The 14,718-nt window shown below is 40.0% G+C and overlaps 2 protein-coding genes across 2 annotated transcripts in view; both read left to right on the top strand.

The window, feature by feature from the left end:
* The window catches only part of LOC104951167 (ras-specific guanine nucleotide-releasing factor RalGPS1-like), a 66,057-nt gene extending 52,119 nt beyond the window's left edge, over positions 1-13,938 (top strand). The window contains exons 7-17 of the mRNA XM_010777807.1: positions 3,146-3,239; positions 3,341-3,408; positions 5,742-5,868; positions 6,607-6,758; positions 7,147-7,195; positions 7,306-7,386; positions 9,022-9,127; positions 10,026-10,118; positions 10,381-10,486; positions 10,564-10,655; positions 11,597-13,938. Coding sequence (XP_010776109.1) covers positions 3,146-3,239; positions 3,341-3,408; positions 5,742-5,868; positions 6,607-6,758; positions 7,147-7,195; positions 7,306-7,386; positions 9,022-9,127; positions 10,026-10,118; positions 10,381-10,486; positions 10,564-10,655; positions 11,597-11,626 — 998 coding nt within the window. The 3' untranslated portion in view covers positions 11,627-13,938. The remainder of the gene's footprint in view (positions 1-3,145; positions 3,240-3,340; positions 3,409-5,741; positions 5,869-6,606; positions 6,759-7,146; positions 7,196-7,305; positions 7,387-9,021; positions 9,128-10,025; positions 10,119-10,380; positions 10,487-10,563; positions 10,656-11,596) is intronic.
* The window catches only part of fbxw2 (F-box and WD repeat domain containing 2), a 9,489-nt gene continuing 7,744 nt past the window's right edge, over positions 12,974-14,718 (top strand). Inside the window, 1 exon segment of the mRNA XM_010777795.1 lies at positions 12,974-12,982. Within this exon segment, the coding sequence (XP_010776097.1) occupies positions 12,974-12,982 (9 nt within the window).

Here is a 14,718-nt window from a genome sequence, read left to right as displayed (position 1 = left end):
TCATAAGACTAATACAATAAGTTTCTGCGTTTTTTTAGACTTTTGATTTTCTTTCTTTCTGTGTGATGACTTAAAGACGGTCGAACACTCACACACAACTTCTCTGGAGACTTTACCGACATCTTTACTTTTTTTATTAGTCTTTAATGAAAGTAAATGTCACTTCAAACGATTACGGATAGACAAACGTGGACGTGCCATTTGAATGTATAATGAGAAAAATAATTTATAAAAGTATATAAGTAACATTAAAAGATAACTCTATATACGAATACTGAAAAAGTAGTGAAACGTTAGCAGATACAAACCAGATTGTACGATAGTAATGTTATTGTCGTACGTAACATGAATAAATTAGACATAAATGAGATTTTCGTCTCACGTGCAAAAGATACGAAACGTACACGTTAAAGACGTTACACTAATAACGAAACCCGTACCACATAATATATGTGATGTGCGTGATTACTTGATTTACATCGTTTTGATGTCCATTTGTAAAATAAGACCTACTCCTTAGTCGTAACTGTAACCCCGTAGGAGACAAAGTGTACGTCCGGGTGGGTCCCCCGCGGGTGTACGGAGTTAGACGTCCGTTTGTCGTCCCCCGCATTCACTCCTGACTCTACTATACCCGCTACGAGGTCAGCGCGCGTGCGTGCGTGCCGTACGTGCGTGCGGTGTACGTGCGTGCGTGTGTGGTGTGTGTGTGGTGTTTGTGGTTGTGGTTTGTGTGGTTTGTGTGTTTGTGTGTGTGTGTGCGTGTCTCGTCTCTCTCTCTCTCTCTCCTCTCTCTCTCCTCTCTCTCTCTCTCTCTCTCTCCTCTCTCTCTCTCTCTCTCTCTCTCTCTCGCCCAAGCTCTACACTCAAAAAAAAAATCTCTCTCTCACTCTCTCTCTATACTGTCGTCTGTCACCGCACGATGAGAGACACACACAGACCAACGTCACCAATAATTAGTCAGTTTACCTAACACTGCGATTTGCGACATTGTAAAGAGACGCAGGTGGCCGTTAGTAAATCCTACAGACATACCTGAAGAAATGTCCGTCGTCACACACGTAATGATTTTGGAGAAAGTCAAAACCACCTTACAGCTTACATATGACAAAAGACCATTTACATGTAAAATATTTAGTGACATCTTACACTCATATTAATATTTGTAGATTAACAAAAATATAACCAATACATTAAGCAAACCGACACATTATTATTCATGTAAAATATCCGGATGATGATTATTCATAATAAGAATCAACAGCGCATAAGAATGGTTCTTGTGACAAAAAAAACAGGAGCATTTAGGAAGGTAGTCCTGGACATACAGACTGGGACAATATGGACACGGACAACAGAGGACAACACTCAACGAATTCCTTTTTTCTGTACACAATATCAGTTACTCAGTAAGAGAAGATGGATTTCTTTTTGAAGAAGTTAGTTTAAAGTGACCTATCATGCTATATTTGAATAATATAGTGTAGGACCATACCTATATAAGGCATATTCATACTTTTTATTTTTCAAAATACCAAACAGATCATGCATTTTAGCCATTCCTCATTTCGCTCAATTTAACACAGTCTTTGCATGGGCTGATTCTGTGAGAACAGCACCATCTACAGGCCTGGCATATGTACTACAGCGTCTCCAGCGCTTTCCAACGGCAATGTCCGTGGCTGTCTCCTCCTGATTGGTGGAGTTGGCCCAATAGCCGTAGCGCCACTTCTGTGACGTCATAGAGGTGTTCAAATCTGGATCAGTCTGTATCAGATCCGTTGCAGCCCCTTTTTAAGAGATTTGGGTATGGAGGAAAATAGAGAGGGTTGTGTTTCCTGACACTTGGTGAGTTCCCTGGAACACCGGGGACACATATTCATGTATACAAGATGTACAAAAGTGCATTTTGCATGATAGGTCACCTTTAATGCAGCGTTTTGCACATACTATTGAAACATCATGTCGGTAGTCTTCAACGTCGTCCTTCTGAAGGAGGAACTTCCTCAGGTGTTAATCCTCAGAACTACGAGGTGCCCATCATCACACGATAACAGAATGTGGTGAACATTAACTGTCTCATACTTTGGAATAAATGATCGTGCTTGTGGTTAAAATAGGCTTTCTGACTGAACTCACACACACACACCATTTCCTGCAGTCAGGCCAGTTTATATGAAACACATGCCGGTTCCTTTTCCTGTATAGCAAACATATTAAAATGATATGTTTGTATGGGTTCTTCTTCTGTCCAACACAAACAGGCCTGATGAATACAGCTGGTAAAAGCACTGAATATGCCATCGTTCAGGCATCGTTTTACCAGAAGCCAAGTTATCAGCAGAGGTCTCCTACTCTCTAAAACAAGCACACCTACTTATTAAAGCTCAAAAACACAGAATAAGGCAGTTTCTTGTTAAAGATTTGAGTTTCCCCGGTTAACCCCAGGTTGTTTCAAGATGTCCGATGACTTAAATCCCTTAAAGTTCAAAACCATCAAGCACGAAAAACTGCATGGGAAATCCTAGGTGTATTAGTTCTCTTAATCCAGAAACGTTACATAATACTGGATATATTTCCCTTGCTTCATGACATTTGTATTCACTATATTCCACTTCTAGTTGTAAATGTTGTGTGTCTACTATCCCATTGTTCAGGAGTTTCTTTTACCACATGCTGAGTTATCAGCTGAGGTCTCCTACTCTCTAAAACAAGCAGACCCAGTGATTAAAGCTTAGAAACACAGAATAAGGCAGTTTCTTGTTAAAGATTTGAGTTTCCCCGGTTAACACAGGCCTTAGGGAATACAAGCTAAAGTGTGCTCAGGTTGTTTCAAGACGTCCGATAAATCTCTCATCCGGTTAAAATATACAGTTCAAAAGCACCAAAAACTGCATGGGAAATCATCGGTGTATTCGTTCTTAGACATCTTAATCCAGAAACGTTACATAATACTCGATATTTCACTTTCTTCATGACATTTGTATTCACTATATTCCACTTCTAGTTGTAAATGTTGTGTGTCTATCATCACTGAGTCTGTGCATATACTTTCTTACTTTGTATAATATGTGATTCCTTATATTACATACTACATGCGGATACCCAGATCGAGTGTTATATCTCCTTTCCTTTGTTCCTTCAGATTACTTGGTGACTCTGCCTCATGTCCAGAAGTATCTGCTGTCAGTTCGCTACATCGAGGAACTCCAGAAGTTTGTAGAGGATGACAACTTCAAGTATGCTAACCAAGACATCCCCTAAAAACTCGGTCAACCTTCACTGTATTCTGCATCCTTCCCTGACTGTAATCAAACTGACGAAACCCTTTGTGTTGCAGGCTGTCTCTAAAGATTGAACCTGGCAACAGCTCCCCTCGCATCGCTTCCTCTAAAGAAGACCTGGCAGGTAAGACACACACTGGCCGTTTCTCAATCGCGAGGAAACTGGCTTCCAAGCCAATATTTCAAGGATGCTACGCCATCGAGTGCCGCCGAAGGACTGTTCCAATCTCCAGCATACTTGGAATTCCACCGAGGCCGCGTCCTTGGTTTGGGGGTAATTTCGAGGCTGCACATGGGTAGACTTTGGGTCCTTCAAATCCCCACAATGCTTTGCGCACGGACCAATTTCCCCAAATCTGTGGCGGAAAATGTAAGGCGGGGCCTCTCGTATGACGCACACACACCTGCACACTTACTAGCCTGTTCCACTCTTCGTTTTCCGAATGCCAGGAAGGATTCTTGCCTAGCTTCTGAAGGAAGTGACTCGGAAGACATGTGCTACCAAGCAAGCATCCTCACGATTGAGAAACGGCCCCAGATTAAAAACTCTGCGGTTGTTCCTCCATTGTTTATTGGAATCACCTATTTTGTTTTTATTAATACTATTTTAGTTTAACTGTCACAGCAGTACAGACAGAATGGACTCGAACGCAAAATCAGAAGCAGGGAGAGTCAAAGAACAGGTTTACACAAACGTCAGGTAAAATACATGTCGTTAAAACGAGTAACAAAAGCTCAAAGCAACAAAACAAACAAAGACAAGAGGAAAAAGGCACTGGGTGGATCTCTGTCTCTTAAGTTACCTCCACATTTACCCAACATGTGAGTAGAGAAGAAGATAAACGACCACAGCTGACCACAGCCAATCACAGCAGCTAACCCAGTCTCACTGCAGCAATATTTCATAATCATAATGTTATAATGTTAGCTGGGCGGAGGTGACGTCCAGTGCCCAGTTTGGAGCTTTCTAGCAATGAGGAACTGTAGATCTTATCTACTTGAAGACTGTCCAAGAGTCCGGTTTATTAATATAGATATTGAAGAGGGTAGGCTGGTTTGGATGAGTGTGTAAGGTGTAAATATGGACGGATGTTTGTTGGTTGGGTTAGAAGCCATCATGGATTTTATATCGGACGTTTTGATGAGACTTTAGGATGCTACAGAAGTGTTTACTGAGGTTCCCTCTATAATAACAGTTGTCAAAATGGTTAAATACGGGAGAAATCAGCAGAGGTGGAAGAAGTATTCAAATGCTTTACTTAAAAGTACCAATACATTAGTGTCAAAATACTTCATAACATTGAACGTCATGCATTCAAAATACTTACTTACCTAAGTAAAAGTACTATTAACACAATGTGCTTAAGGTATACAGGTATAAAAGTAATTATTGTGCAGAAGAATGGCTTTTATGTGTATATAATTATATTTATATATGTGACATGTCTACATAACATTGTTGCATCAGGTAGCATTTTACTGTTGATGACAAACAAAGTAAAATATGTAAAGAATTTGACTCTTTTGTGAATTAAAGAGGTGCATTTTTAGATATGCATTGTGTGCAAGTTGCTAAAGCTGTTATTATATTGTTCCTCTTTTTAAATGTAGTGGAGTAGAAGTATAAAGTAGTACTTAATGGAAATAAGTTAAGTTCAAGTACCTCAAAATTGTACAGTAATTGAGTAAGGGTACTTTGTTACTTCCCACCTCTGGATATCCTGGTTCCAGTAACAGGGACATGTCCCGTTTTGATTTCCAATTTGAAACGTTTTATGAAGTATTAAGAACAGGGTGCTCTTCTGCTGAGCGTGCAGAATGCTAGCTTTAGCCACCATGAACTAGCGTGTGTCTTAACGAGCTAATAGTGGATTGATTAAGTCGTTGTGAGGCAGGGGAACTCATTATCACGGGTTCCTGTAATTCCACTTTGCCACATATGCTTCGTGATTACCAAATGGCGGTTGAGTAAACTTTTTCCTCTTGTCTGTGGGAAAGGTTCTAAACAGAGAACATTCCTTAGCACATTATCAGTTTCCCCACGAAGCTAGCCAGCAGACACAATCACATGCAGCTGTGTGTGTGTGTGTGTGTGTGTGTGTGTGTGTGTGTGTGGGGGTGGGGGTGTGGGGGTGTGGGTGTGGGGGTAGGGGTCGGAGCTTTTCGGAGCACTTCCTAGTCGACATGAGGTTCATGGTACTTTAAAAAGACCTTGATATGTCACTTATTTCCTGCATCAAGGCCCCTTCATTTGCAACATCAACATGATTACACACATGCACACATGCACACACACACACACACACACACACACACACACACACACACACACACACACACACACACACACACACACACACACTGCTATGGACAGTTTTGCACTACTGTATATATTTGTACTACTGTTTTTCAAATGTAATTGTTTAGTAAGTCGGTGTGATTGTTTGTGTGTTCCAGGTCTGTCTGAGGTGTCGGCCTCCATGAGGTACAGCCGGCGGCCCACCTGCCCTGACACCTCTGTGGGGCTTCGGATCCCCACCCCCCCGCCCTCTCACCACAGGAAGAGCCATAGTCTGGGGAATAAGTGAGTTGTATTCAGGATCTATCTAACCTTATGTTAAAGTCTGACCTGCACACTCTCAGTTAGGAAGTGTCTGATGAGGTGAAGAACACGAGCACTACCACGTGTGTCTTCCTCATCATCTCTGTATGCTTGTAAAACATTTTTATTAAACAACATGTTATGCTTAGAAACAGTTACTTCCCAACACAGAACTACAGCAACAACAATACTAAACAAATGAAAAGGGGGCATAAAAACGACATTATACTAAACCTGTCCAAAATGTCTACAATGTTGTATGCACTTTAACACCAGGAGGAGTACAAGATGTTTTAGTAATAATAATAATAATAATGCATTACATTATTTATTAGAGCACTTTTACAGGTGCTCAAAGCGCTTTACAATTACACATTACACATATTAGACATGTAAGAGTCATTACATTTTAGTACAACTTGAAGTATTTCCCCTACCTCTATAGTGTATTCAATATTTATACTAGAGTGGTTATACCTACTATGCTCTAAGGTCGTATTTATATACTTACATTATGCATACAGACTGCACATTGTAATGCTTCTCTCACAAATTTTAGCTGCATTTCTGCATTTCGTTGTCCCAGTACTCTGTGCAACAATAAAGTGGAGTCTGATCTAATTTAATAAAGTGTGTGTGTGTGTGTGTGTGTGTGTGTGTGTGTGTGTGTGTGTGTGTGTGTGTGTGTGTGTGTGTGTGTGTGTGTGTGTGTGTGTGTAGTATGATGTGTCAGTACGGCATGTCAGAGAGCAGGAGCGCCACGTTTCCCATCGAGAAAGCCCGCCACCTGCTGGACGACAGCTTCTTAGAGTCCAACAGCCCGGCCAGGAACGACCCGTACAGCAACTCTGTGTCCAACGGCCTGTCCATGGGTACGATATACTGTATACCATTATCACTGTGGTTATTATGTGCATCACAAATACAGCTGTGTAGGAAGAAAAACATGTATTTTATCTATACGGTGAGTGTGTGTGTGTGTGTCTTTATGCTGCATGAATAACTTTAACCCTTATTTTCTCTAATATGAAGTTTAGTTTTTCTTAAAATCTTTTTATTTGTTTTTTGCAGACATGGCACTTTCAGCACATTATACAAAATACAGACCAATTTGTCTGTTGAAATGAAGTCTTAACAAAAGTTTTCTTCCAAACTCTTTCACTGTTATGTTGTATTTACAGGTGACTTATCAGCTTTTTTTCTCACAAACTTCAGACCTAAAGAATATAAACTTGTCCTGTGTGTTTTTTTAAATAAAAGGCAGCAGTGAAAGCTCTTTTGGGGAGGAGCTGTCTCCTGGAATGGAGAGGTGAGAGCAAAACATCACATATAAGCATTTTAATCCATCTTTGAAATGACAAATGAATATATAGTACACTGAGGAGTTCTGCTAATACTCTCTGACCATGTGTCAAACAGGGGCCGCATGTACGCCACACTGGGCCCCAACTGGAGGGTCCCTCTCCGAAACTCCCCCCGGAACCGCAGCTATGTTTACAGGTCAGTGAGAGGGAGAGTTCTTTAAATAACAATGAGTTCAGTGTGTTTTACTTACCTCATCCGTCATTTTTGACTCTACTTACTGAGCTGTAGATTCCACTTACTAGCTACGGGTACATGAGTAAACTATTCTCCTACATCTCTACATTTTCAGTTCACAAATGAAAAAAAATCTAAAGCAGATAAAAACTGCTAGAAATGTTTAAAAAAAAAATCACGTTTTAAAGCATATCAGAAATGTGATGCTAGTTTTTAGCAATACATACATTTTCACTCAAAGGTGGGGTAGGTACGTTTGAGAAACCGGTGTCGGTACCATATGTGTTCGGGGTACCATATGTGTTCGGGGTCCGTCTCTTACCAACGCATTGTGACGCGCTAGGAGTATGGGAGTACTTCCATTCGCTTCGTCTTGGTCTGTAGATGTGATTTGATGTGTCGTGTGTCCTCCAAAAATAACAATCGACAGTGTAAACATAATTATGTAAATAACCCAATTTGTGTTCTGTGACACGGAAAAGGATTTTACATTGTTTTTGTTACTTTCGCTGCAGTGTCTTAAATGTAATTTAGGTTAACTTCCTGGAAACAACATGATGGAGAAAAAAGTTATATCTTCTACATATAATAATGGACAAAGAAGAGAATTAAGTGTAGGCTATGTTTAAATGTTCGGAATTTGACCGTGTATGATGGTCCTCTTGAGTTGCCGTACAGCCACTGCTCCATTTTCGGAGACTTTGCACACGTTTTTCACAAACATTTTCACACACTAGGAGTATGGGAGTACTTCCATTCACTTCGTCTTGATCTGTGGATGTGATTTGCCCCCGAGCACCCCTGGGTAAATTACCGTACAGCCAATCACAATGCATGACGTCATTGGTAAGAGACGGATCCCGAACACATCTGGTACCGACACCGGCTCGAGATACACTTTTTGTTATATTCCTTGGAATGCTCTCAACATCCCGATAGCAATGAATACATTAAGTGCTTTGACAATAAATACATAAACAAATGTCATCTGTGGAAGCCGTGGCGCTGTAAAAAGCACGACCAATCATCTGAGCCGGCCCGGCTAAAGTAACTGGATGGCCTACCTGCCTGTCAGCCTTCCATCTGTGCACAAACTTATCTCGTGCCCTCATTGGTCATGTGCGCGTTCGTGTGTGTTGGAGGAGGGGCTCTGTAAGGAAGTTGCACATTTTCTCCGGTTGTGTATTTTCAAATTGTAGCGCACTCGAGCTGGTTTCTCCAAAATGACCTACCCTACCTTTAATATAATTACTTATTGTTATCACGTCTTATTGAAGATTCACATGTCTGTATGTGGCCCATAATGAAATGTAGCGCCCTCTGCATGTTGTTTTTAGTCCTATATTAGTTGTGAGTATATTAACTCGACTAGAGTCAATACGGATTGACTATATGTTCTAAGGATATATAAATAATAATATAATTTGAACCAGACATGCTCCTACTTTTTGTTCCATGGTTATCTGTAACAAGACTTCCTGGATCCTCCTATCGTAAAACATTTGATGCTAAAGTAACATTGTCCTTATAGCGCATAAGGCTTCTTCTTATGTTGTATTGTGTTTGCATCTCTTCTCCACTCTCCAACAACGTCAGCTCGTCCGCGGCCAACTCCTGCTACGGCTGCAGCGAGGAGGACAACGTGACTGTTGAAGGACCGCTGAGGAGGAAGACCCTTCTGAAGGAGGGGCGCAAACCCAAGGTACATTTAGATTTCACTGAGATTCAAGCGACTTCTCTCGAATACGGTTGACTATGTGAACAAAGAAACATACATACACATACCACCTTTACAGCTCACGTCAAAACATGGTGCACTGAGAACTACACCTGCACACACTAGTCTGACATGGTGTGTGTGTTACATGTTGTGACCATGGATGTAGTTTCTGTTGTGTGATTGTGACGTGTTATATGTGACATGTATGTAGGAACGTTTGCATTGTATTGTTCTCTTTTTATTCTTTTGCCTGTATCTACTTGTCTTTCATCCTTTCTTCATAACTAATGCTGTTCAGTGTTTTCCCACAGAATTTGACGTTCTTGTTGCTCTGATTTTCGTTGTTAATTAGTGAAACACACCGGAGTTGAGGATCTGTGGGATTTATTCTCCTAAAAATATAATTTACAATTTACAATTCAGGCATTTAGCCTTATTCCAAAGCGATTTACAATGAATGACCAATTACAGGGACATTCTCCCTGGAGTAACCGAGGGCTAAGTGCCTTGCTCAAGGGCACACTAGTAGTGATGTTCCAGGCAGGATTTGAACTCGCAACCTTCCGATCATCAGCCCACCTCACTATCCATTAGACCACCAAAAAAGAAAAAAAAAAGAATTTTTTTTTTTTTTTTAAATAATAATAATTTTTGGGAAACACTGCTCTTGATGTGTTGTGATTTAAAAAAGGTGTCTTTTATCATCTGGACAACAGCTGGAAATTAGCAATGTCTAAAGCTGCTCCATTTGCTGTTTTGTGTGACAGTTGATCAATGGGGGCTGTCCACGACACTATAAACAAATCAATTAAATACATTTTCTGACAAAAGTGAGTGAGATGTTTTCAGAATCATACTGTATGTTTTTGTTTTGTCGCAGTTGTCTTCGTGGACCAGATTCTGGATCACTCTGTCTGGATCAACTCTGACTTTCTTTGGGGCCAAAGCTCTGAGGGCCTCTGAGAGAAAACATGTGAGTTTGCTTTCATGCCTTTTACAGTCCTTTAGACTTAAGACCATAAGACTGTTAAACACCTGAACTAGAACATCCAGAACAATCACCTGTTTGCAACTTACAAATGATGTATCACTTGTATATAGACTCTTATTGCACTATTTCTATTCTATTTTATTTGTATTTTACTTTCATTTCATATCAGTACCACTCACCCCTCGGCATTCATTCAGACACAGTGTGTGTAGTTCTGACCTCTGTGCTCATGTCTTTGCCCCAGTATAAGTCCAGCCCCTGTAAGAAGGTGTGTGTGACGGGGTGGATGGTGGTGCTGCCAGACAACCCGGCCAGACCCAACATCTTCCAGCTGAACGACCCCGACAAAGGTCAGCTCCCCCCCCCTCATACAGCTCCTGCTCCTTCCTGTGTCCATCAGAGAATCACAACTTGTGTCTCTTCACAGGAAATGTTTACAAGTTCCAGACCGGATCCAGGTTCTCAGCCATCATCTGGCACAAAAACCTGGAGGAGGCGTGTCGGAGCAGCAGACCTCAGGTAGTTTAACACACACACACACACACACACACACACACACACACACACACACACACCTTCCACTATTACACTTATTTCTCACTTTAAATGAGGTGTTTGCAACTTATTCTTAATTGACATTTAAAGACATTAATTACAAGATGTTGATATGGGCAACGTGTCAATGATGTATGTAGTGGGTTACATGTTATAGGCATTTACAAAGTTTGTAGTCCATTGTTTAATATTATTTTATATATTCATCATATCAAAGTTGCAGTGCAGACGGCAAATAACAACTTCTTCAGCAATATCTTGCCTTTAAGAAAAGATCCAGGGTAAGCCCAGAAATATAGAGGTGTCAGTCATCCTCTTTTACTCTCCCAGCAACATTCCTGTTCCTGTTCAACGTTAAATATAACAAAATAACTTTAAATCATATGTTCACCAGACACATGACTCATTATGGAAGCTGAGGTTGCTCTGTATCTGCTGAATATATATACTGTATACAGGTTTGCCAAAAGAGCCTTATATGGTCATGATATAGCAATGTTGCATTAATATTTTGTTGCAAATGGGACAAAAAAACAAAAACTTCAAATCGAAAAGTAAAAGCCTACGAATATTTGAGTTATTTGTTAAACTTTGGATGCATTTTTTCCCCCAGCCTAATTGTCCAATTCCGTAGAATCTTATGCCTCCATGACTGCATTACTAATGGATTTTATTTATTTGTATGTCTGGTCGTAGCACTTAAAAGGTTTGGCTTATTTGACGCTAATCTATCTGCAGCACTCTAGCTGTCCTGAGGTAGTATCCTCATGGTTAATTGCACTTATTGTATCTTTGGGCTGAATCATCAGGGAAATGAAAAAAAATTATGTACAAATGTTTTTTTCCAATTCTTACAAATAAGAATATATAATATATATTAAATATTTATGCTCTTCTTTCCAAAGATACCAGCAAACCTCATGTCATTTGAATGAGAGCAGACTCCAACCAGCGGGACGTTAATGTGCCAAACTCATGGGGTTTGGGAAGCAGAGACTCAAACATGGACCCCAGTGGAGAGATGAAGAAGTGATGAAGAAGTGATGAAGAAGTGATGAAGAAGAAGTGATAGAGAAGTGATGAAGAAGCTGGATACGTGACTGTGTACGCCAACACCTGCTTTCTTTCTTTACCAGGACTAAATTAAATGTGAACTGTGGAGACATTGAGTGAATGGAGGACTTTGTTATGCTGCTTAAAACATGTGAACAGCGTATGTTTTTTGGCCCATGTTGGGTTTCTGTTTGGGGGAGTATGAGGAGCAGACCAGTGTTATACAGCCTCTCCATGGAGCTCGGGGCTTTAACACAGAATCCCCTTACCACTTTTAATCGAGTGGATACATTTGTGAATCTATTTCTGCATTTCATCATACCGGGAAAGAGTAGGAACCGACACGCATCCCAAACTGGTGAACCGACGGAAAATGTGACGGTTTTCTTACCACGGTGGAAAAGCAGAGGAGAGAGAGGAGTCTTCATCACCTTCAGCCCTGTGACTTAAAGACTGAACATGTTCCTAAATCGTAGAATTAGTAGTCGTACGTAAACACTAGGGAAGCATGAAGAGGGCTTTTAGAGCCTGAAGGTCACTCACCCCCCCCCTTCCCCCGCTACCTCAGCTGGTAGTCCTCCTGTTCAACAAGGTTTACAAATAGCAACGAGTCACATTTTCTACAGAACAAATCTCGACACCAGGTGATCATTACAATCAGTAGCCAATCAGAGGAGCCAGCTGTTTCTAAGCAATGAAGTACAACACTTTGGGTGGGTGTAAACACTGTTTTTATTTGTAAAAGAGTTTATTTTTTGACAGTTGGCCATAAAAGGGAAACATTATATTCGATTCACCAATCTAACACTTTGTTTGAAACTCAAAATGAAGGAAGACGTTGGTAAATAACCTGCTTCAGAAGCAGCATTGCATTTTTTTTTTTAAGAGTAATCGTTTATCACAACTTGGATTTCTTTTTGAAGAAGTTAGAGAGAGAGAGAGAGAGAGAGAGAGAGAGAGAGAGAGAGAGAGAGAGAGAGAGAGAGAGCGCCAACACATTGTAAGTGAAAGGGGCGGGATATATCTAAGCGGTTGACAAATCACAACAGCTAACCAATCGGAGCAGACTGGGCCCTGGTTTCAGACGGAGGGTGAAAAGAGGTACAGGCAGTATGAGAGAAATAAAGAGCTTTTTAAACATTAAAGCTAGGAGACATGTCACAGAAGAGGCGCTACATACTGATATGAAACTAAAAATAGGGCCTCTTTAAGATTAACAACCTTTAAGGATGCATCGGGTAACAAAGGGGTTCAAGATAATCTGATTAATATGTTGGTTTGTTTCCAATCTATCTGATGATATGAAGCAAAGATCCCAGTTGTGATAAACCTGAATGGTCCTTTTAAGAGTAGAAACATTTCAATGGAGAAGAACTAATTAACTAATGCCATATTTCTAATGTTTCCCTGTTGTAACTGTCAGTCATTTATTTAAAATATTGCAAAAAGAAGATTGAGAAACAATTACAGTACTTGTCAAGTGTAATCATGTTGTAAATAATTTCATAATTTTGATGTTTTTCATTCATGTATTGTCCTTGACTTAAAAAAAAAAAAATGTGGACTACTTTTAACTAACTAGTCCAAATGTTGTGTGATTCAGTCATGAAGGTTTAATATGAAGAGGACCACAGCTGTGATTAAGCCCATTCAATACAAGTCATATCATTTATAGAACAGCTCATTTCGGAAAATCCATTAGCAGACCGCTGAAACTTGCCTATTTTGATTTATCGGAGTGTGTATGAAGGGTATAAATTGCAGAAAAAATTGAATTGCGTAACCCGAAAAAAGTCTTTGCTAATTAATAAAAAAAATAACAATGGAAACCAATGGTTGCTGGGGAGAAAACACACCATGTGGTCCTTTTTAAACCACAGCACATTGTGAAAGTAGAATATCATTTTCATCCTGTAAAATAGACCACACTTTACACTCATCACCTGTGAATTACTGAGCCTGTGTTTTGGTTTTTATTAAGTATTGTACTATTTTATTATTGCAGACGAGCTGAACAAGGTGTACTGCATTGATGGGTATTACTGCATTACTTTTACGATGAGTGTAAACAAACATGTTGCCGTCACGTCACTTTGCTGTTGATGTACACTTTATTCAACGTTTTTTATTTCACACGCTATTTGAAGACTACCACTTCAGTAAATATGTATAATTAAAGAAACAGTTGAACATGTTGGGGTTGTAGCACATGCTTGTTTAATATCTTAAGACTCTGAAGTGAAATTCAAATTATTTTATCTGTCCAGTATAAACTGTATCACGTATACTACGTTTTTAGGTCCCAGTCAGTGGTAGTTGTGATACTTTAACTATATTTTGATGATAATACTTTTCTACTTTTACTTGAGTAACATTTTGATTGCAGGACTTTTACTGTAACAGAGTATTCCTACACTCTGGTACTTCTACTTTTACTCAAGTACAAGATCTGAGTACTTCTACTTTTACTCAAGTACAAGATCTGAGTCCTTCTACTTTTAATCAAGAACAAGATCTGAGTACTTCTACTGTTAGAAATTAAAATCAATGTTGATATGGCGTAATTTGAATTAAATACACTATTTGATTTAAATCAGTTTTATTCTGAAAAACCGGAAGTTCTCACTATTAGCTTAACACTTTTATTCTGAAAATTCGTCACTTCCGGTTAGCATTTAGCATCTGGCGGAATCATACGATTTCAAACCTTGAACCAAGGTGAAATGACATGTGATGTTGCACACTGAGCACACTGGGATTAGCACTCATTTATTGACGCTGAATAATGTGTAGCAGGGAATGTTTAAATAACCACAGACGCCAGAATGATGCAATTTAGCTACAGAAAAAGGCAGGAATTGCATTGGACCCGCCCCCCGACAACGCCGGCCAATAGGAGAAGACCTCAGATGACAACAGGAAGAGCAAGCCAAGAATTGAGCGCTTCGACCCCCTGACCTGAACTGACCGGTCG

This window comes from Notothenia coriiceps, unplaced genomic scaffold, assembly GCF_000735185.1.
Source record: "Notothenia coriiceps isolate Sejong01 unplaced genomic scaffold, NC01 NC01_scaffold00000339, whole genome shotgun sequence".
In the NCBI taxonomy this organism is placed as follows: domain Eukaryota; kingdom Metazoa; phylum Chordata; class Actinopteri; order Perciformes; family Nototheniidae; genus Notothenia; species Notothenia coriiceps.
The sequence above is the reverse complement of the archived record's forward strand: the minus strand, read 5'-3'. Positions and strand labels throughout refer to the sequence as shown.